We start from the raw sequence: 25,079 nt of genomic DNA on the forward strand, positions 1-25,079 counted from the left end.
TATGTTGGTAAAGCAGTTTTTATTATCGTCGTCGATCGGATTGAACGAATTGATTAAAAGAAATAATGTCTGTCATTTGAGTGTACACTCGATAACATCTTCATCATGGCGTGTTATCGATTTAGTTTATTAACCATAACTAGTACTCATACGTGATCTTCGTGCACTGTTCATTTTTTCTTTTTTTACTGCTGCAGTTTCCCCTCCGAATGGTCATTCATTATTACATGTTCATATTTATTCTATGTTCACAATATTCCCGCATTCCACGGTTTGCTGTTTGGCTGTGTATAAACTTAACATAAATGGTTGATGTTTGTCGCGATCGCTTGGAGGGCGGTGCTCTATGTTGGCTGTATAATGCGTGAGAGTTTCGCTCGGTCAGTTATGCTTTGCTGTTTCGGACATTGCGTCCTCGAGTACTACTTAACTAACAGATCGATTTTCACTAGTGCATTATGTACTCATTTAGATGTATGTAGAAAAACAACAACGATGACAACAATGCCGGCCTGGTGATAGAAAAGTGTGTTTGCGTGTGCCTCCTCCCCCTGCTGTGATGTACATGTGAAGAAATTTCTCCTAGTCTGTTGCGTATGATCCCGAATATCTTGATTTGTTTTGTTATGCCGATCCGGAGCAGCGAATATAAATCATTTTCTACAATACTTTTATACTAGTAAGGTTCGACCATTCGACCATCGGTATACTATACACATTTTTATGTCATAATTACTGCACCTTCCAATACTTAACACATAATTATAAAAAAAAAAAATAGAACGCGAAATCGCCATATCGATATTAAAACTATATTCGAACATCTCTGAAAAATTCTATGCATTGTGAAAAAAGCAAAGAACCAGTTGACGCGTGGCCTGATAAAATTGATCCATAATTCATGCCCGTTGTTAGCAATTCCTAGCGTTTGGCGAACCTAGCCGGTGGATGATGACAAATATATGATGTTTCCTCTTCGTTTCCGTGCATTTTATTCGCTTCTCTCCGGTCGTATGAGTATAAATCATGGATGAATAAGGTTAGACACGGGTGGGGGGTGAAATATTGTTCCTCGTGCTTAAACATAGGTGTTTGTAATTTGAGAAACGAGGAACAAAAGTGTATCTGAGCCGCAACCTTAGTATGAAAGCTGAACTTTTTTCGGACATTACATGCTTCAAAAATTTAGAATGCATACATTAAAAATACAGGTGGTACTAAAAATGGCCATAACTAACTGTGATGGAGCGATCTCTTTCTCGCCAGCAAAAGTAACAAAAATCTCAGAAAACTTGGAATGTCAAGCGTACTTCGCATTGTCACTTACTATTATCTCAATGGAATTAGCAAGCAATACACTTACCGAAGTCAGACAAGTTTTGTTTGCCATTCACTGTAATCTTCCAAACGAGTGACAAAAATGAGCCACTTTTCCAGCGATTTGCCTTTTTCACTTTCGCCGTGTTGTCGCAGTGGAGCGCCCGGAAGCAGGCTTCCCTTCGATCGATTGTCCCCTTTCTTTGCGGTAATCTCGTAAATATTTGATTAGCTGTAACCCAGCGAAACAAAGCGTTGCACAATAAATTTCATAGTTGGTTGTTCAAGACGGTAGACAAGGCAAATTAATTTTGGATTTTTTTCATAGTCTTTGACTTGATCTCTGAGAATGGTTAACAAAAGTCAATTTCAGAAAATCTAGCACAAGATGGCAAAATTATCGTAGCAACATCGGGTGACAAAATTTTCTACTAATTTGTCTGTTTTTTAGTGTCCAACATGTATAAAACTTGTATTCTCTTAGCACGGACTGCAGGCAAAAAAGTTGAAGAAGTCGTGGATGAGACATGGCCGCAACTTTAACGTAGCCTGTTTAATGTCAATGTGTGTTTTGCAATAAGTTAGGGAACACGCAATAAACTTAAGCAATAGTTTTCTTTCAGCTCTTTTTTGAATGATTCCTGAAGAGGCGCGTGATTTGATTGGATTCAAGTAAAAGTCGAACTCGATTATCCGGAGGCACGATCATCCAGGGGCTCGATTAGCCGTGGCTCGATTATGCGGAGAAAATGGCTCGATTATCCGGAGTCATCTTATTTTCTTCCATTTCATATTTTGTTTACATTTATGACGCTTGTGTTTTTGTCGATTCTATCTAGAAATGCCAAATTTAATGCAGTATTTCGCGCTATATACTGCGTAATTAATTCTGTGCATCAAGAGAGCTGCCACGGTTGATTCATCTCATTATGATTAAGTTTTTTACATTTGACAAACATTGACATAAAGCCGCTAGATAATTTGTATATTTTTTGTTGGCATATTTACCAACTACAATATACTTTTGAGCAACAAACTGACTCTTCCGATTAGTAAAGATAAAAAATAAAAAAAAAATCGACTCGATTATTCGAAGAATTCGGTAATCCGGAGTGAAAATTTTTCAAACCTCCGGATAATCGAGTCCGACTTGTGATTCAAAAAGCATGTTGCAAGTTGCTGGAAACAGTTGACGGCAGTTTCAGGGCATCATCTAGAAATCGAAAATACCTATCTTGGGTGATATTCGGCCATTCTATGCTGTTTCCAGAAACCGGAAGTCATCCCGGTTCCGAAAATACCTATTGGACGGTATTTGGTCATGTTTTCAGCTCTGCGGTGGAAATCAGCGTTCAAAACAAAGTTCTCATTTTTTAATAGTTCAATAGTTAGCCTCATACAATCACAATTATACACATTTTTGTGAACGTGTAACTTATTTTCCAATAGATCACTGAAAGAATGAAAGAAATTGATTTAAAATTAACTGAGTCTTTGAAATCGGACAATTTTCGTGACGCTCTCCATGTTTAGATTTTCAATTTAACACCCCTCCTGTTGCCATAAGACGTAATCCTACGTCAAAAAGTGAAAGAAAGTCGAATAATACAGACACATATGTGTTCGAAATGGTGACTAGGATGGGGGCAAAAATAAATATCAGCTCTAATGCACTTTTTATGTTCCTTATGGGTCCTACAACAAATATGTAAATTTGTGAAATGTTCAGTTGAGACCAAACAACAGCAGCCAGAACCTGACAAAGTCACTTTAATTGACAATTGTCAAGCTATAGACCATTTTACGAAATGACAAATGTAATTGTAATGTTGATATTGATGTAGGAGATACCAGATGTTTTTGGAAAATGTCTGCAACTGCTCGAAAAACCGGAAAAATGTGCTCGAAATCTGAAATCTTTCCGTGATTCGAAAAAAAGTTCCCTCGCGAAGGCAAAAGTCTGTAAAAATCTGCACACATTTTGAGAAAATCTGCGCAAATATAGGGAGACTATGAAAAAATTTGCAGCAACTGTGGTAAACTGCAAATATCTGAAAATCGATAAAAATCTGCACACGGACTCTAAAAATCTGCGTTTTGCAGACAAATCTGTTCATTTGAAATCTTGAGCTTTTAGCTAACGGGAGACAAGTGGGTGTAGATTTGCATCCACTTTGGAAACCACTCGCTGATTGGTTGAAATTGAAAACCCCGGGTGCGTTAAAATTGTTCATCACAGATTAATGTTTTGATTTTGGCAGTGTTGCCGAACAACATGTTTTTGTTGAACCGATATATGGTTTATTAATGATTTCACCTGTTATTAACTAGAATATTAATGTGAACATTCAAATCAAAGTGCACAGCGTACAAATACGGGCGTACTAAGAGATCCCATTTGGATCACCACTTATATCAATTTCCAGAAGATTCAAAAGTGCGCGAGGAGTGGATACGGTTTTGCATGAAGCACGCAAACGATATATCGTTGCTCAATGTCGGAAGTATATTGAGTATTAGCAGCTTATTACCACTTTTGAATTCGTTCTATATTAAATTTAGAATATACCTGTTGAAACACATTTCTTGTGCGGAGAGTAAAATTCAGGTAGTTCAATGAATGAACTATAATCATCGATTGAATACTCGTTCGTTTTAAAGAAAATTAAAGACTAGGCCGGCGGGGAATCTCCGGTAATTTTAAGACGGTAAATCTATCGCCTGTAGGAGAAATTGTGCATGATGTCAGTAAAAAAATAAAAAGTAATTGAAACTTTTAAGCATTTTCCGTGTGAATGGCAGCACTTGCGAAAAATACAACAGGAATCATCGAGGTGGGCGATGAAGAAGAGTAAGAAGCCAGTTGTCACCCCCCAGGCTTTTACGTGCGTTATTTCAGTTGTTCAGGGATACCTGTCAAAATTTCATTAATGAATTGAGTTTTGAAACGTCTCGTACAATGGTCTATGGTGACGCTGTCGTTTTCAACCAGGGATACCAGATGTGCAGATATGTCCGCGAAAGCAGATTTTTAGAGTTCTTCTGCAGATTTTTTATTGATTTAAAATTTCTTCATAGTTTCCGCGGTTTTTGTCAGAGTCTCCTTGTATTTGCGCAGACTGTCTCAAAATGATTGCAGATTTTTGCAGACTTTTGTTTGCGAGAGCACATAGTTTTTTTGGTCACGGATAATTTTTTTTATCGAATTTCAAGAAGATTTTTCTGGTTTTTCAAGTAGTTGCAGACATTTTTCAAAAACATCTTGCAATTATGCTTTCAACTGAATAACATTTGTTTCATTTTCGAGCACTTTTTGAGTCAAACGAAAACTACTCGAATACTCTTACATTCATTTGGAATATTTTGACAATTGGATTGTGAATTGAATTGGGCTATATCCGTTTTTTATATTATCTGAAAGAGCTGCATTTCGCCCATGTATCAACTGTAGCGATTTAGAGCGATATTTATTCTTCATTTAAAAGTCGAAAGACGATGATAGGGGATCTGCTCCATCCATCTCATTAAGCCGATATTCACGGAGAATGCACGGATTGAATACCAAATTGTAACGAAATCATTGAACAAATAAACAGAATACGCTTACGTGCTCTTATGGAATCTTTCAGCATTGTATATTTAGTAAACTTAGCTAGAATTATGCTGAATTTTGTAAAACAAATCATTTTTCACAACGTTTCCATATCCATCTCAAAACTTAAATCACTGCTCAATTCTTCATCTCACGACGCCCCCATATCCATCACACTGTTAATCATGAATGAATCACATTATCATGAATGAACGTAGATGCAGCCCGTCGTAGTAGGTTACCTAGATATCCGCTGTAGTTGTTTACGTGCAAAAATGGTAACCAAGGTAACCACTACAGTGCTGTAGATTTATATCAATTATGTCGGAACAAATCAATATTTTCAGTATGATTTTTTCGTATTAACAGAAACTGATTTGGCAACTTTTGATTTTCTTCAAAGCAGTGAAAAGAGATGAAAATACATACAGTTGCAATTTTGGAATTGAAGAAATTCATCTCATATATTTCTGCTAATTCAAGCTTGTTTTTGGAAATTTGAGGTGAACATTTCAAAGATTAAAGTATTCTTAGTGTAGTGAGTGTTTTTGTTTAGTGATTAAAATAAAAAATGGTCCGCTAGTGACAAAAAAAAAAACTGGTTGGCTGCTGAACGAGTGCCGTTGTAGCCGTACAGAAATTGTTCTGCGCGGATTTTGTTTTCTGAGGTAAGTGATTGAATTAAATGAGTTTTCGAGTGCAGATGCCCGACCATAATGTCAAATTTAGAGCTTTTAAGTGAGTTTTTGAGTATTCTATTTTATAAGAAATCTAAAGTGAACTAAGAAGAATCCATTCTATGGATTAGCAGATTGATTCAGCTAGAAAATATGCGTTTTTTCCTGTTTTCAATTGTGTTTTCATGTTGTATGAGATGAATATATGGGCTGAGATGAATAATGGAGCAGTTCCCCAATGAAATTTGAAAAAATCACGTTTTGCTCAGAAAATTACATTCTTCTACTGATATATAAAAATCAGAAACTCGTGATTAGCTAAACAACCCAATTGAAGGGCTTGGAAAGGAATGAAAGGATTTTCAAATGAAAGCGAAGAATAACAGCGTCACTATCACTTGACTACTGTTAAAATGGCAATGAGCACTAACGGAGACAGGGTGTTTCCTTACAGTACTTCACACATATAGAGGGAAGAGGAAATTAGGAAAATCATGACAATATGAAATGGAGGACGCTAATATTAGTTTCGCAACCCGAAGTGGCTAGGGGGGCGCATGTGATCAACAGAAAAAAATCTCCGAAATAATGCTCGGAACTTGCGGAACTTGCGTATTGGATGCCATTAACGTGCCTACTGCGTCTTGCGGTGCAAGAAAACTATCATCGAATGACATGATGCGGTGCTAATTTCCAATCACTTCAGGAAAGTGTCATAGTATGCGTCAGTGTTTCTGTCATTTGTCATCAGTTTCATTTGAAATGAGCCAGACAGAAATCTGTAACCAAATCTGTTTGACAGTGAACATGTTCATCGTAATTCGATGACAGTAGCTGAATTGAATCAAATGAAACTGTTTGAATCGAAATGAATGTGCGAAATATTCAGATTTATTATTATGTTTCGAAAATATAAGGCCTGGACAGCAGCATACTGCAGCAGTGTTGCTAGAAAAGTTCAATGCTGAGCCGCTTGTCTGATATTCAATCAGTTTGAGGTAAATAACTTTCGCTACAAACATCGTAGCGTCTTACGATCTTTAGAGGAGTTTTTCCCAGAAAATTTCCTACAAATATCATGTTTTGATATATTTTTAGAATTAAACTGGGCATCTCACGAGAATGAAAAAGTCAATTTTCTACTGTATGATAACTTAAAATATCGGGCGGAAAAAATATAGTTTAATCGATCGATATGAAAATTTTAACACATTTAACACATTTTCACATTTATTTTTTAAAAAAGCAATATAATTTTGGAAGTTCATCATTTGCTAGTCGAGATCTTGGTCCGATCCATAATTGGTTAATATGCAGTGGTTTATTGTCAATAAAGAGGCAGCAATAAAACTAAAAGCCTTTACTAGTGGGTTACTAGTGGGTTTAATGAAATGATCGAAAAAATATTACGTTGCGAATAAAAAAAGAATACCCCAGCTTAACATGCTAAAAGCACTTGTTTTGTATCATCTTTTTGCGACTTGAACATTTTTTTGCAGATAGAGTGCTGCTTCGATTTTATCACGGTCAAAAAACACCTTCCCGTGAATCCAACGAAACTGTGGACTTGATGAAATGATAAAAATTAGTATTTTTGTTAGATTCCAATGTTATTCAACAAAGAATACTAGTCTTTATTTGTTGAAACAATCATAACTGGAAGACTACAAATCTCATCAAATTGACATTTTTTTGTAAGAAAACAATTTCTAGAGCACTTAAGAAAATTTGGAGAAGGTGTAACTTTTTTGTTATCTTCTAGAAAATCATGAAAATTTATAGAGTGTATCTCAAACCCATGTGGAATAAACTGCTTGACTGAAAAAGTAGATTAAATTAGTTTGTGCAACTTGAGGCAAAATCCAAAACAGTTGAAAAAGGCAACCGTTTGCGTAGTCAACATAATAACAATAATTTATTCTTATCAGAGAAAAACAAACAGCAATAGCGTCTAACTATTTAGAACGCGAAACTCAAGTGACTGAGCTTTCGTCTTAACTGGGAAACCTTAAAATTTTCCAATAATATTTATTACAGTCAACATCCATGAGAATACCGCTAAAAAAATTTCACGTTTCTTTTAGGAAAAAATGTGAACATCGAAAAAATAACGACACACATTTCACTCTGTTTCACCCCGCACCTTTGTTGTATCATATGTACGTGGACGGGAATTGCTGTTTCCTTGCGTGATTTATCCGCTAGCGGCGACCGGTGGGTATGGTAAGCCAACACAGGCTAGCGATTTTTTTTTTGTGTTCGTTTTGCCAGCTGTACTAGCAGCAGTTAGTAGCATCGTTACTGCTACCGCTAGTTCAAGGCCAGTGCAAAGCGCATGGAAGCGCTAGTCGATTGTGTGCCGGTGGACTGAAATTTGAGATTCATCATTTTCCGGCCAAGCGAAGCTGGCAATATCATACGGTTGCTGATCGGGGTGTGAGACAGGTCGGCGGATGTTGGATTGATAAATTCAATGTTCATAAGGTTTTGTATACAACCAGCATGATTGATCCCACGGCTGTTGCCTGTTGTGCGATTTGATAGGAAAATGCTTTTGTATAAACGAGGTATTGAACGTCTACGTATGTAAATCATTCGGTATCTGGTCCAGCACAGTTTGATTGAGATGGGAAAATGTATTTGCACTTCCAGGCAACGTGATGGCTGGCAGTTGACAGGAAGCTTCTCCGGCAAATTTCTTGAAAGCTTGGGGAGGTCTTCTTCCGTTGTCGGTTTAATATTGTCGATGTTATAATTTACATGAATCTCAGGTTTCTACTGAAAATTAATCGACAGTTTGATTGGACTTGTTGTTGACTTTTGGAGCGATAAGGAAACATATAACAATGCGTCTTCATAATTTGATCTAACACCATGCGTCTCCACTAATTAACAATGAAACTTTGAACGAGAAAAAAATGTACAGTGCTTTCTGTTTTTTTCCACGTTTGATGGTTCCGTTCTAAGTAGAGCTAAGAAGGTTACCTGAAATGAAAATTGCTTGTGCAGTACAACTCTTTCATCCTTGAATTCAATGAATTACGTATCAAATTTTATCTTATTACGCAGGCAACTACAAACTAACCTTGATAGTGCCTCCAGCCAACTGAACCGTCTTACAAGGTTTTACCATTTAGCGTACCGCACGGCAGGAGGTTTCCTGTTTACTCCGTTACTGTATACCGCATGCAACTAATTTAGGGAGTTTGTTTTCAACTTTCATGAAAACAAGTGCAAAAAATGGTCATAACGGCTTGTAGGATCGTCAAAAAGGATAACTGCTAACAACGCTTCAGTATCTACTAACTTACGTTATTTATGTCTTTACCCTAATAGCGTACTATGGAACGCATATGCTAATGAATGATGTAAAATAACAGCCCAATAGTTGTTTGGTTCGATTCGGAAATAGCCTGTATCAAATTGGTTCCGGTACTAAGACCGAACGAAAAACCTAATGTTTAGAAAGCATTTTCATCTTATCTTCCAGCGAGCAATTGCCACTTATGGTTCCGTTCTATAAAGGGTTAACACGTTTAAGTTGATGGTCTTGCTTGCTAACCGTCTAATGACCATAAAACTCTAACACTGCATTTTCTTCATGTGGCTCTAGTGGTGCTTCCTCGCATCTAACCCCTCCTCATCTAATCTAATCGTCTAGTGTTTAATGTGGACCTCTCATCTGGGGGAGGCAGGCTTCTTTCGATCATAAGTTTACCTGTATCATTTTGTTTTATTTAGCAATCACTTTCGGTTGCCTTTCGGTTTATCGTGTGTCATCCTCACCCTCCGAAGAACTACGAATGGTGTTGTAGCTGGAGCTGCGACTTTTCAGCATCCGCAAAAAACTGCCGACGGCGAAGATGGTTCGCCGGTGCCGGTGAAAGATGCCTTGGTATAATGCGTCCCGTAGTGCCTTGCGATCGTCTACAACGTCTGATTGGAAGAATAGTGCCAGCAGTGGTGGTACCCCGCGGAGTGGGGGGTACCGCCGTGATCTGGGTGTGTAGAGTAAGAGAGAAATGCATGTTAGATTGAGAGTAATGAAATTATCCTGTTATTGTATTGATTATGATTATAATAACTATTTTTCGTAAATCCCAACAAAAAACTTATGTTTTTTAAACCCTTCTTCATTGTTTAAGCGTATTCTTCCTTACTTATACCGTTACTTATGGTTTGAGCTATCTAGATTGAGGCAGAACTGTTTAATTTAGGTAAAGAAATTCGATTATTAAGCTCAATTTAATTAATTTGATTAAAGCCATAGTAATATTTTGAGGTTGAAATATTTTTAAATGATTGCGGAAATTGAGATGAAATATGCACTCTAGCTCATAACATTTAAAAGTTCATAACTTTTATTTGAAAGTAATGACATATTCGTCCTTTTTCGGTCGTAGACTTGAAACACAAATGGCCTTCAATTGAAAAATTACGCTATACGCTATACGTTCTATAAAAACTTGATTGAGGATTTAATTTGCAAGTAATTTCTGTATGTAATTTTTACTCGGTAAAAGTTCACTGAAAGACGTAATATTCTCACATTCAAGTTTTTCAACCAGCCCTAGGACAGTTTCACTACCAATGCTATTAAATAGCAAAACGGAATGGAAAATGTTATTCAAGATTTAGTTTATAAAGCAGAAACTCTTCAAAAGAATTACACTGGTCAGCAGAGGTGAGTTCCTAAAGCTCAAACAAAAAAAAAAGAATTTTTGTGTCCCATTACCGTTTTTTCAGAGACTTAAATGAGTTTCCTCGTAAACATGACGTTAATGCGACCAATCCGGCGAGCAATTGTTTCATTTTTTTCCGGGTTGAGCTTTTGGAATGCACTTTTTTTTTTCATTTTGTCGACCAGTATGATTCTCGAACGATTGCCTCAATCTAGTGAGAAATTTATTGGTTATCTCGATTCTTTAATTTCCGCCCGTAACACTATTAATCAGAAACAAATGAGCTCCTCATTCAGTTTCTATCCTGAGTCAATTGATAAAAGCGCTATAAGTATTTTGGTATAAAAACAGGCACACACAAGGTAGCTCAGCTGACCTGAACAGCGGCAAAGTGGACATGGCCGTAAAATTTAATGATGAGATATAACAACCACATCCATAGAAACAACTATCACAATCGTGCAATACATTCGAGCCATACACAAAGAGATGGTGATGTGAGACGATTTAAGAGCTTGGGATAATTATTTCAGAAGCATTTTGAAGAACATCAGCAAATTAAGCAGTTATGCCGTAAGCAGTAAATTTACCGGAAATCCTGCAAATATATAGACCATATACTAGAAGTCATTCAATATCCAAAGAGTTACGTGATACCCACTTCTTTCCTTCGAATTCTTGAAAAGAGTGTTAATGCACTCAATCATATCGGTTTATGTTAAACTAGAATTGAAAAGAAAATCGGAACCTGTTTTTTTTAGTAAACAGTGCTAAAATCGATTAGCAAGGCTAATAGTGGACTTGGAGTAAAATAATAGTGACTTATTTTTTCATTCAAATAATGACCAGACGTGAATAATATAGAGCTTTAAAATTGATTTGTGAACTTAACCATCTCAAATAGATGCTTAGAACATAGGATGCGGAATGACTGATTCTCGTAGAAATAAATCGGAAATCACGGTTGAGATCGTAATTTATTTATATAACAGTTTTTTTTTTATAGATTTTGAATTTTTATTGTGCATTATCCAGTGAATTGAGACCCAACACGACACTGCAGAATACAATTTCGAGTTCACAAAACGGTGTTCATACTTGATTTTGTAAAAACAAGAAGTAACAAAATAGGGTGTGGGACTATTTCGGCAGGGGCTTTCTTCGTCATATATTTCTCATTAGAATGAACCAAAAATTATGACGAAGAAAACCCCTGACGAACTAGTCCCCCTATATTCAGCTTTCATTAAAAATAGATACTTTTAAGAATGTTTTCATAAAAATTCAAATATTATCGAAATCAAAAAATAAAAACCAAATTTGTCATAATTTCAAGACAGAAGCAAATGCCAAATTAGGCAAAGCCTCTTTAAAAAAAAAAAATTCAAGCGGATTGCAATTTACAAAAGCTCTTGGTGTGCCGAAAATTCAAAATGCTCCTGTGACGTGTACGATAACTGGAACTCCATTATAGGATAGAAAAATTTACTTGCACTTGTGTCGTAAACAGAGGAACTCTAGATAATTAAGACAATAGAACGTTGTTTGAATGAAACGTACGTTCCAAAAATAACTTTCGCAGTAAAGTATGTTCATCTTTGTTCGAAACAATTTACGTAAGCCATCAGCAATTCACAGTTTTTCTAAATAGTTCTATTGTCGCTTCTCTACAAAATTTAGCGAATTAGCGATTAGCGTTTCGAAGGCCAAAATTTTAGCGACGCTAACAGTTTCGCTAACCAGCTCAAAAAATAGCGAAATCGCTAAGCTGCTAACTGCATATTAGCGTCGCTAATTAGCGATTAGCGAATTAGCGGAATGGTGCCCACCACTGGTTTTAACTTCTCTTCAACCAGAAAAACAGCAAACTACAGGCGATTTGAGTCAAGAACGTCGAATTTCACGCACAACATTGCCTGGAGACGGAGACAGCATTAACTATAAACCTTCACATTGGCTGCTCTTACACAGTTTAATCGAAACTTTTCTGCACTGTTCATTACAATGACAGACTAGAAAACATTGGATGCCAAGAAACTTCTATGATAAAAAGTCAACGAAAGGTTCTAACGAACCAAACTGTACAAATATTTAGTAAATGAGAAGCACTCTCACGAATTACAATGAACCAGAAACCGAATTTTCGATGAAATCAAGTATCGAACTTTTTTATCATTGTAGATAGGAGAAAAAGTTGTTCTGAAATGTTATAGATCCGTTAATTTTAAGCAACATTGCAGAAAAAAGTTTGCAAACATCGTGAATACCTCAATTCTACTCACAAAGTTATCACTGTTTTTTACAAAAAATATGCCTTTTTCATTTGTTTGTGGTTCTTTTTTGGGCAAACATAAAAAATGTCTCTTGGTCTCAATTAAAAGGGCACATTTGGCTCTATATTTGGTGAAATTTTGAAAAATATGCAATTTTTTGAATTTGAGTGCAATTATTTGAAAACATGACAAAAGTTGTTTTAATTTTATATATTTTGCATATAAAAGCACACTGATTTATTTTTAAGTATTGTCCCTTAAAACTAGACAAAAATACCTTTAATTTGATCTAAAGAGATCGAAAATCGATCAACTGGTTTAAAAGTTATGACCTTTGAAAATAAGTTACATCGAATAAAGTCGTATTTTAGGGTTTTTTCTTCTATCTACAGAAATAAAAAAGTTTGATACTTGATTTCATCGAAAATCATCCTAATTTTTGATATTTTTTTAATCGGCGCCTTATTATATGTAAAAGCTTTGTAGAAGAAAATTTCTCTCTAAAGTATTGCTATCGAGCTCTAGAAATAAATTTCTCTCTTTAGTCGGTTTCCAAACCATTAAGCGTTTCAATACAGAAATAGTTATTCTTGCTCATTTCAAGCTAAAATAGTGACATTAGCAACCATTTTGTTGTAAAATAGTGACTTTTTGACGTGAATAGTGACTACACTCAAAATAGTATATCATTAAATAGTGACTCGCTACTTGTCCTGATGAAAAAAAAATTGTATCTATTTTGCACCATTTAGTTTACAAACTACGCAGAATCCGCTCCAGACACACCAGCTTAAGTTCTGAGTATATTGAAATCAAATGTCAATTTGCAGAAATTTCTCAAAAAAAGTAAAATATTTTTCATCGAAATGGGAGTTTGTGCCCTTTGAGAGAGTTGTAGTAACAGAACAGATCAGAAACATAATTTGTGGCAGACATGGAAGCGCTGGTCGTGCGCTAATTTTCCTATCCTATTCGATCTCACACACCAAAGGACAACATTTATCAAACCCTGAACAATCGTATGTACAAACGCTCATCTCACATACCTACAGAAATGACATGGTATTGGTATTGATTTGCTTTGGAGAATGCGAAATTGACAGCGTCAGGACTCCACTTCTATTTCATACGGTGCCGTAATGAAGTAGGTTTACTTTCAATTCTTAGTAGTAAAATTAGATGAAACGAGTATAACTTTTTGTATTTCTTTCCCATTGACGAAAAAAAGGCCGGAAATCGACCCAAGATGTCAAGATGACATTCTCCGGTTTCTGGAAAACGTTCCAAAATGGTCCAATACCACCCAATATAAATATTTCTAATACCTGAACAGTGCCGAGATTGGAAATCAAATCTAGACGCCATTTTGAAAACTAAGATGGCGACATCAGGTTTCACAAAATTACCAAACACCAACTATTATGGTTTGTTATGGAACCAAAATAATACCCAGAGACCAAACGGCTAAAGGTCTCTTAATTTTTTTGGAAAGTACCCGAATTCTCTCTGACTTATTGAGGATTCGCGAGTTCGACATTGTAGCGCTGCAGGATACATGCTGGAAGTAAGTATCGGTACATACGCACAGAGATGGTTACTCCGTATACCATAGTTGCGGCAATACACATTAGCTTAGCACAGCTTTCATTGTGATGAGCGAAATGCAGAAGAGTGTGATCATAAGGTGACCAATAGACAACCGAATGTGCAAGTTGAGGATTAGAGGTCATTCCTTCAATGTTAGCATCATTAACGTGCACATTCCTCATTTAGGCAGTAACAATGATAATAAGGACGCCTATTACGCGCAGCGGTTGGCAAATGGCTGGACACGTGTAACTTGAGACCCTAATGTGGCCATTCACCTCTGTCCAGCAACTCCTATTCCAACCTCCACGTGGTGCCGCCCGGAATACGAGTAACCTTAGCGGAGATCGGCTAACCAACCCCGGTGGAAACTATGGTCGTATGCTGACTGGGAAGGGGGTCGTACGCGGCTGTATCCCCATAGGGGCGGCGTACAACAGCATCTGAGCAGGAGTGGGCGGCTGAATTATGGAATGCTGTATCCCGCCAGCTGCCCCATCAGCAGGATGTAGGTATCGCGACCCTGGTAAGGTAGCATACCGAAACCTTTCATCAACCACGAACAACGAATTTAGAAATACGGAACGGATCAATCGGCAAAGACCTAGGCTACGAACACGGAAAAAGATTAAGGTAAACGATTGGAAATTGGGTACTTGGAACGTCCGATCTCTCAATGAACCGGCGCGGGCTGGCTTGCTTGCTCGAGAACTACAGCGGCAAGGAGTCGAAATCGCAGCGATTCAGGAGGTTCGGTGGCCAAATTCCGGAGAAAGGGAATTCCGTGCAGTAGACCCTATTGGACGCACTTCTTTCAAGTACCACATCTACTACAGTGGCGGCAAAGCAGCGGAACGGGGCGTCGGTTTCGTAGTGCTGGGAAATCAGAAAACAAGAGTCATCCGGTGGAGGCCCGTAGATGACCGTATATGCGTGTTGTGGATTAAGGGCAAATTCTTCAACTACAGTTTATTCAACACCTACGCACCGACAAACGACAAATCCGATGAAGTCAAAGATAAGTTCTATGACAAGCTTGAGCGAATCTATGACGAGTGCCCAAAACACGACGTAAAAGTCGTCATCGGAGACGCAAACGCACAAGTTGGGAGGGAGGAATTCTTCCGTCCGGTCATTGGAAGGCATAGCCTCCACTCGTCAACCAATGAGAACGGCCTGAGGCTGATAAACTTTACGGCGGCCAGAGGAATGGCCATATGTAGCTCCTATTTTCCACGTTTGAATATTCGGAAACACACCTGGAGGCATCCAAATGGAGAAGCCTGCTCCCAGATCGATCACGTACTGATTGACGGTCGGCACTTTTGTTACTGATGTTAGGTCTTTTCGGGGACCAAACATTGACTCTGATCATTATCTCGTTGTTTGTAAGATCCGCGCACGGTTGTCGAACGTGCTGAAATCTCGCACAGAGAGCATTCAGCGGTTGAAAGCTGATGGCGTGGCAGCAGAATACGCTAGAGAGCTGGATCAACAGATCGCAGAACAGCAACAGGAAGTAGTTGAAGACATAAATGGGCTGTGGAGCAGTATTCACGGCGCCATCGTAACGACTGCGAGAGAGGTGGTAGGTACGACGCGTGGAAGACAGCCTAACGGCTGGTTCGATGCTGAGTGCCAGAGAGCGACAGATGAGAAGAACCGTGCCAGGAGCCGCATGCTCACTGCGGCTACGCGTCAGATCAGAGAGAGGTACAGGGTGGCAAGAGCTGCCGAAAATAGAACCCACCGTCGGAAGAAGCGCGAGTACGAGGAGCAGGTGCTCGCCAGCGCAGAGGACAGCTATGCTGAAAACGACGTGCGGAGATTCTAAAGAACTGTCAACAGAGTCAGAAACAGGAATTTCCCTGTGCCGGTCATGTGTAAAGACAAGGACGGCAACCTGATTACTGATAAGCCGACGGTTGCAGCCAGGTGGAAGGAGTATTTTCAGGCGCTATTGAACAGTGAGGAGCCGAATGAGCAGAGCAGGAACAGGATGACGATTATGAGTGACGAACAAGCTGTGGAGCCACCGACACAGGAGGAGGTAAAAAAGGCGAATAGTAAGCTGAAAAACGGCAAGGCTGCTGGGAAGGACGGTATCCCGACCGAACTTCTAAAAGCGGGAAGCGAGCGGCTGTACTATGCGATCCACCAGATAATACTAAGAATCTGGGCGGACGAACATCGATTGGATTGTGGCAACTATCGAGGGATAACGTTGCTTAGCTCCGCATATAAAGTGCTCTCCCGTATCCTGTTTTTCAGATTGAGACCGCTAACGGAATCCTTTGTTGGCGAATACCAGGCTGGTTTTCGACAAGGGCGTTCCACGACGGATCAAATTTTCACCCTGCGACAGATCCTCGATAAGTTCTGGGAGTACAACTTATCGACTCACCATCTGTTTGTGGACTTCAGGGCGGCATACGACTCATTGAAAAGAAACGAGCTGTGGCAGATCATGCTGGAACACGGTTTCCCTACGAAACTAATAAAGCTGAGTCGTATGACACTGGAGGGATCAAAATCGTGCGTGCGGATAGCTGGCGAGACATCAGCCGCGTTCGTAACGTTGGATGGACTGAAGCAGGGGGATGCGCTCTCCAACCTACTGTTTGACATCGCTCTTGAGGGTGCAGTACGAAGAGCAAACGTCGAAAGAAACGGTACGATCATCACGAAATCTCACATGCTTCTTGGTTTTGCGGACGACGTCGATATCATCGGTATCAACCGTAAGGCCGTGGAGGAGGCTTTCGTACCTTTTAAGAGAGAAGCAGCGAGATTGGGACTTGTCATTAACTCTGCCAAAACGAAGTACATGGTAGCTGGCAGAGAGCGTGGGAGTCCCCGTGGTTTTGGTGCTGAGGGGGAGATAGATGGGGAACGATTTGAAGTGGTTGACGAATTCGTTTATCTTGGTACGCTTATGACATGTAACAACGATATGAGCCGATATGAAGTGAAACGACGAGTTGCAGCTGCGAACAGAGCTTTCTACGGAATGCGTAACCAGCTAAGGTCCCGTAGTTTGCAAACTCGCACAAAACTAGCGCTGTATAGGACGCTGATACTCCCGGTGGCCCTTTACGGACATGAAGCATGGACGCTGAAGGAAGCTGATCGACGAGTGCTCGGAGTTTTTGAGCGTAAAGTTCTGCGATCGATACTTGGCGGAAAATTGGAAGGTGGAGTGTGGCGCAGACGCATGAATCACGAGTTGTACCAGGTATACAAACATGCTGATATAGTGAAGGTAATACAGCGGGGCAGGCTTCAGTGGGCTGGACACGTAGCCAGGATGCCTGACGAGAGAGCCGCCAAAACTATCTTCAGTAGAGAACCAGGAAGAGGCCGTCGACTCCGTGGTAGGCCTCGCACGCCTAGACCGGTGAACGGTCCGTTAGCCAAAAAAGTATTTAAGTAAGTATTATGCGCAGCTGGAGCGCGCATACAATAGCTGCCCAAAACACGACGTAAAAATCGTTGTCGGATCTCAACGCGGAGAAATTCGGACCGGCTATTGGAAAGTTCAGCGCGCACCGGCTCACGAACGATTTTCTCGGATATAATCAACTGCCGAGCCTACCGTGACGCAAACGTCTCCTGATGGTCAAAATGCGCCAAAGACTTTCGGTTGTCAACAACACCTGTTACCGGGACAAAAAGCGATACCTGGAAGAGCTGGAGTGTGAGGAAATGGAGCAACTGTATCGTTCCCAAGAAACACACTGATTCTACAAGAATCTAAACGAATTTCACGCAGGCTTTGTGCCGCGAGCTGAAATGTGTAAGGATAAAAATGAAGGAATTTTGAAGGCAGATTTCTATTTAAAAAAATAAATGTATCCGCGTGGAACGTGGACGGCCCATTATTGAACTTTTTTGGTGGACTGCGAGAGGAACATCGACATTCAATCCAAAGAGCAAAAAATCAATCAAAATAAACATGGCCGTTAACAAACACAAGGTCAGTCAAAATTCGACACTCATAGGTGTGAACGGGAATAAACAATCAACGCAAACGCAACGAGAGTGCATCTTCAAGTACTCTTGAAGGACTGTCAAAACAACAAATTCAGTTTCTGTGTGGTCAAACGCCGAAGCTGCAACTTTTAAAAATGCAACTGATATGTTCAACAAGCCGCAAATATTCAAATGCGTGCAATTTTCAACTTCAAAAAATAGTAAATTTACCCTTGTGTAAAACATCCGATTTTAGTGCCATCAATCTTCGAATACGAAGTTGGGATTGTTGAAAACCTCTATTTTGTTGATACACTGTCAATTGTTAATATGAACCCATTTTATGCCAACTCGATTAGTTAGCTGGCAGCACATTCTCAGAATTCAATGAAACTTTATGGGTGTGCATTGAGAAAAAAATGAAATCCTTTACCGAAAAAAATATTTTAAAAACAAAAGGAGAATTAGAAAAAACGATCATCTCAGATTTTCCTCAAAATAAGTTTTTTAGTTGCCTGAAACTGAATTGTCCATCTAAAAACTTGTTTTGACAAAAATCTGAGATTTTTTTGTTCACACAACATTTATTTGACACGGCACAATACAAATTAATGTTTTACGAAAAATCTGAGATGACCGATTTTCCTAAAAAACACTATTGTTTGTTAAATCGATGCTTTTCCAGTGCAGGATTTAAAAAAAATTTCAATAATTTTAATTGAAAGTTTAGATAATTCCCCAAAAGTGCCTGAAATCCGTCCCTTAAAGATAAAGCCAATCGTCATACCCAAGCAACAATTGAAATATAATATAAAAATAAATTGTGATCATTAGTTGCACTAATGACATTCCGAGGTTTCAAGAAACATTTTTTGTTACTACGATGAAATTGTAAAGAAACAAGCAACAACTAAAGTTGCATCGCTGCTTCAAAAAACTTTACACCAACAACGTCATTCGCGTGGTTAGATTTGTTGTTGAAACGTGCAAACGGTATTTGAAAACCTAACCTTCACTGAATAGATCTAGTGGGTGGAGCATATAGGTTGCCAACGTGATGCTCGCGAGATACAAAAAACAAACACACAAAAATACTTCTAAAAGTTGCTGTCATGTTCTGAAGCCATGTAACAGCAACTTTTGCTCGATCGTTCGCCTTATATTTGTTTTTGAGATGAGAGTATTTACTGCGTTGTAACTTTTGGGTACTTGGACTAGAAGTCGTCCAAAAAGTGTGGGTCTCTAAAACGAAATGTGATAAATTGCTTTGAATTTCATTATCATGCTGAGGTACTAATGAATTGAAAAAGCAAAACTAAAACTGGTAATGACCATTAGCATGATAAGGGAAGCAATAATTAAACTGAGCCATGAACTTGCAAGTGTTTCTACAGCAAATGACGTAAATAGTACAAAGGAGAAAAGTGAATAGAAATCGATAACTGGAGTTGAATCCTCAAATTTCTGGAAATAATCAAAGATAAATCGCTATACAGACAATCTTTTTCCTTTCTGACCATTTGCCGTTTTACAATCTTACCACAACGCCATGAAGTTTCTATTGCGCCCTAGTTGCTGCTTCGATACGTCTTCGTAGCTGAAATTTTACCATGCAGCATTTACCATGTTGTTATCAAATTGCATGCATTTGTTCATACACATTGCGGTTTCATTCTTGAAACTTGTGTTGAAACAACAAAAATGTTGCAATTGGCTCCACCTCCTGCGCTTTTTTTGTCATTGTATAAGAAACTGATATGTAACTGCAACTTAATTTCGCATAAGAATTTGTTGCTGTGATGCACAAAGTTCATAATCGAAACAAATTTTGCTGCTTGGGTACCTAATCAAAGCCGACACATAAAACATAGATTAGATTTAATACCTATTGCCGCCGCCGGTGACTTTGGCGATCCGAGTTCATCGCTGAACGTGCGCTCCTTCAGCTTCCGGTGCTTCATGATGATGGCGGTGGTGGTGGTGCCGGCCGACTGCGACGTCGAGGAATGTGTGGTGGTGGTACGGGTGGTAACCGTGCTAGCGCCACTGGTACCGCTAACGCTGGCTGTCGAATTACTCTGGGCCTCGATCAGGTCCAGTTTCATGGCCCGTTTGGCCAGCTCGGTGTCCGTCACGGTTACGCTCGGTGCGACCGTGATCGTCGTTGTCGTCGTGGGGGAAAGTGTTCCTGAGCCGGCTCCGGACAGTGGGGAGGTGGGCGATGTAGTTGGCGACTTGAGTGGAATCGGAATTTCCAAATCGATTGATTTTTGACTAACAGCACTTTGCGACAGTGTTGCACGATTATCACAGATTTGTCTTTTGGGTTCGATATCCATAATTGAAACCATGGTTTGCCGCCCCAAAGCTTTACTCGTCTGGGACACTATCGGTTGGCTTGGCGGTCGCTCTTACTGCTGATGGTAGATGCAGGTGAAAATGATGGCGGTGCTTGTTAGTGCAGACAAGGGTATAACAAATCATTTGTATAGTGGTACACAAAGATCAGCTGTTCGTAGATGTAAAAATTTACGGTGGCCTTGCTTCACTTTGATAGCCGTTCAGTGACGGAATATCTAGTTGGCTATCGAGTTTTGGGGTAATAAAATGAGGCTGTAGAAAACAACCAGAGTTGTTACTGCTGTTGTTATTCAGATGATTATCACTGTTTCTATGTGCACTTTTGGTGTCTTTTGTGAAAGTATTTTCATTATTATTATGCACTATTTTGGATTCACTGTCTATAAGGTTGTCGCTAGGTTCTGTAGAATAAGATGAATAATCAGTCAAGATGATTTTTGGAATCGCCTCGCGTTTGATATCTCCCGCTTCTAATTTCAACCGGTAAAAGTCATCAATAATATTTTGCAGCTCTTTAGTTTTTTCCTGATATAATCTTGTATCTTGATTGTCCATAATAATGTTTCGGACAGTGGTTCGTGACGAAAACAACTCGTGAAATGCCACCTCTTGTTCTATCTCTTCTGACTGTGAACGCTGCACATTGATCACTGTCCGTAACTTCGGGAAAAACACTTTTTTCTCAACAAACCGTTCTCGTAGTTTCTCCGCACGGTGCGCACACTCACTCAAATAGTCCAAATACCACTGAATGCTTACACAATAGTAACCATTACCTACTTTACCTAAGCTCGCTAATCCTCTTTCAGTACTACTCGTGAAAGTCCAACTGTCCTGTTTATATCGCCGAACACAACTGAACACTTCTCCGTCATCCTCCTTTTTTCCCCCCTGGTGACCTAACTGACCTAGATTTCTTGGAGCACGTTGCAGCACAATGGCTGTTTGTCGTTTTGCAAGGCTACCTTCTGTACACCGGCCATCGTAATCACGTTTGTGAGTTCTCTTCAGCTTCCGATAGCCACTGATGTAATACTTCCCATTGCGATCCAAAATACGACAAAGATCGGTGTAGGATTTTGCGTTCCGTAACCAGAGGTATCGCTCTGGTAACAGTTCGTTGGTCTCACTAGCGCTGGAACAGATTACGTCCGATTGGAACGCTTCATTTGTCACCCTAGTCGACGACGGCTCTTCGGTGCGTTGTTCGCAGAGTCGACGATTGGTGCGACGCCAGCAAGTTGTTCCGGGTCTGAAATAGACGATGAAAGGCGCTGTCAGTTTGTTTTACAGAATTGTTTGTGAATAAATAGTTTTTTTTTGGCAAGGAGTGTGAAATCCGAAAAGTGTGATTCTACAATTCACTCTTCGGTAGCAAGATGATGGACGAACAGTTGGTAAAAAATGGGGGTAGAATGATTTAACTAACTTTGCTCATGCATGACAGTAGCCTATATTATAAGCCTTTGATTGTAACTGAAAAATCAGTAACGTTTTAGGAAACGAACGTATTTTTGTATTTTAACGTTGACTGTATTAGTAACAAACTAACTGAAACACCTGACTGGGGATAATTTTCAAACAGTTGTAAATAAGCGTGTGCGCAGTTTCAATCGTAGCAATGAGTGGAAAAATATTTTGATTTTGGGTACCGCTGTATTAGTGTGTACCATCAATGATGAACTCACCACTGTATGCTGAATTCAGGTCAATTTGATTATATTTGCTTGTTTTTCTGTTTATGAATAATTCGGTCGCGTTAGATAGGTGTAATATTTTTTGTCTTGCTTGTAAATAAATTTTCAGGTTCTCCTCTGGCCGTTGAAAAACTGATGCTAAATTTGTTGTGGGTTAATGACGTCTTGGCGGTGGCCGCCATCGTGGAATATTCTATTAGCCTCGATCCCGGTGCGAGATACAATGGACGGTTTGTTTATTTTTCGTTTAGGTGTTTTAAGCACTTTCGTGAAAGTGAAGGTTGCTCGGCTTTTCAATGTTAAGATCAGGAAAAGTTGTTTCGCTGGCCTGTGGATCAAGTGCGACTGTTCCACTCGCTTTCCCTGGCCAATTGCAAAAAATCAACGCAATAACACTTTCTGTACAGCCGAAGCCGGCTCGGGAGCTGCCACTGTAAGGACCACTACTATCAGAAAACGACAAGTGGAAGGGATAAGAGGGAAATACGAAAAGCGTGGATAAGTTTGACTTGGTAAGTTTTGATTTTTTTGTTGTGTAGTTTTCTAGCAAGAATCCGAAAGTCAGATGATGGTACTTTGCAGTCCTGCAAATTCCATATACATTAGAGTCTTTTTTACGCGGAGGATACTTAGTGCGTAAAAAACCGCGTTAATTCAGAAATCCGCGTCATTTGATTTTCATATTGAAAGCATATACGTGTCACTCAAAAAAAAAAAAACGCGAATGTGTGGCCTGACACATTTGATACCGAAACGAAAATCGCTAAACACAATGTAGCTGATATAAAATTCTTCTTTCGTCCGTTGAAAAGTTTTACTGTAGCAATCCGAAACATGATTCTGCTCGGGGGTAAATTTCCCCTGGAAACATGCTTTTTTCCTTTACTAGTGACAGCGAAAGTACAGCAACATTACTGGTACCACTGACGTGGATAAAATAACAAACTCGTCGCCACTAAGCAACTCGGAGGAATTCCCTTCGGGCACAATTACTCTGTAGTTGCATTCTTGTCGTCACCATATTATAACTCTCATCCGGGTGAAACGGTGACACAACGATGAATTTTGCACGCTTGGTGTGTGCAGCCTTGACTGAAGAGTGCAAACACCTACCTGGGCACCGAGACCGAGGCTTTTCCAGTAGAATGTACGGGTAGAGTAAATGATCATGGATCGAACCATTCACATGGGTTTTAATGACGCGCTTGCTTAAATTCCAAGGCGAAAGAAAATTTTCATTTTTACATTTAGATAGAAGCTTTTACTTTGCAACCGATATTGCATGTATGTTTAGGCTTGTATCGTTTTAGAATAATAGCTTTGTGAAGTATGTAAGGAGTAAAAAAAAACAAACTGTAATAAATTGGACCAAAAAATGATCCTTGAGGCACATCTTCAATGACCACTCAAACAAAGTTTGAAACGAAATCGAGATAGCTATGAACCCCCTAACATGATTAATTTGCCAGGTATTTATCGAGAACAAAATTTCTTGAATTGGTTTTTGTTAGTCTTTTTCTTCTTATTTACCACGGCCGTGAAAATTTGTGTGAGATATCAAACTTATAAGAATATTGCATAGCAAATTAATAAACTAACTAGAATTTTGCAATGTATTTTCTACAAGTTATGATTTTTGCGTAGCTCCCAAGCTAATTGAGGGGATAAATTGGCACGCTGGGTTTTAAATGTTTGAAAAATGTCTAAAAAGGCCTAAATGGCGATAATTAAAGTTAACTATGCTCACCAGTATATCGAACGCGAAGTGAACTAATTGCAGTGATTATGATTTTGCAAAATTTAGAATACTCGTACGCAAATTCCAGTAGCTTCGGATAAAATTAATGTAACGTTTTCTTTTTCAAACATAGCTAACAAAATTCAAGTTATTTACCATTTTATAGTTGTGCAAACTGATTCTATTACAGTATTTTATTAGCAGGAGTAACATTGTGTGATAAAATGAAGAGTTTGTTGCTGTAATACCACCCTGAAATACCCTATGCGGTTACCGAAACAAATTTAATCTCTCTTCTGATAATGACGGTTAGAATCGAACCGTCTCAGCTTGCACATCACGTCCGTTGAACCTCCTAAAGAATGAGAATGCACTATCTATTTATCCTTGCTTGTCATACCTCGCTGCATTCCTTTCTGGACGAACGATTATCTGTAAATTGCGTATGTGCTATGTCGTGGCTGTGTGAGCAGGTGTGCTTGAAATGGGTTAAGTGCATGTCTATTTTACTACACACATAATTTTTTTTATATTCTTGTAGCAGCTCCGGATACTTGTTTTTGTTTTACTGTTTCATATAGTGCGCTGTGTGGTGAGTTAATTGTCTTCTTTTTCCAATGACTGTACAGTTTACAACTGGGAGCGTTGCTTGAAACTTTTGTTGGTAAATGCTTGTAACGTTGTTATGAGGAAGCTACAACAATATCCTTAATTTTCGCAATTCAAAGGCAGTGTATGATTTAGTTAATCACAATAAATCCTAGCAAAGTATGCAACAACAAAACTGATTATTCTAGTACGTATCATCCTTAATGGTTTTTTACAAGTTTGTTCTCGATTGCATAACGAATCCATTACTGTAAGTGGGGATGCACTTGTAGACTCCGTTTGTTGGATCTGCACTGCACTCACCTGTCTCGGTCGATGCAATAGGTTTCACTCGCTGAACAAAGTCTTAGATTTGTATGGCTTTCCCCATCGTGAAAAGAATTTAGTTTCGCTTTAAAAGCGTTATACTTTACTTTAATTGTTGAATGTGGAACATTTTACAGCTCACGACTAAAAACTGAAAATTCTAGTGTAAAATAAAACGTGACACCATATGAAGCAGGTAAACATTCACTATTACGTGGATAACAGTTGGATTTTCCTATGCTTTATTCCATGCGGTTCTCCCTCCACA

The 25,079-nt window shown here is 39.0% G+C and overlaps 1 protein-coding gene across 3 annotated transcripts in view; it reads right to left on the reverse strand.

Annotated features, from left to right (window-relative positions):
- The window catches only part of LOC129726498 (uncharacterized), a 121,020-nt gene continuing 95,941 nt past the window's right edge, over window positions 1-25,079 (reverse strand). For 2 of the 3 annotated variants that reach the window (XM_055683286.1, XM_055683285.1), the window contains 2 exons: window positions 19,986-21,713; window positions 1-9,522 (listed from right to left, as the gene is read on the reverse strand). In XM_055683286.1, the coding sequence (XP_055539261.1) occupies window positions 9,353-9,522; window positions 19,986-20,451 (636 nt within the window). In that variant the 5' untranslated portion in view covers window positions 20,452-21,713 and the 3' untranslated portion in view covers window positions 1-9,352. The remainder of the gene's footprint in view (window positions 9,523-19,985; window positions 21,714-25,079) is intronic. The other variant, XM_055683287.1, reaches the window with a different exon arrangement.

This window comes from Wyeomyia smithii, chromosome 3 (assembly GCF_029784165.1).
Source record: "Wyeomyia smithii strain HCP4-BCI-WySm-NY-G18 chromosome 3, ASM2978416v1, whole genome shotgun sequence".
Taxonomy (NCBI): Eukaryota; Metazoa; Arthropoda; class Insecta; order Diptera; family Culicidae; genus Wyeomyia; species Wyeomyia smithii.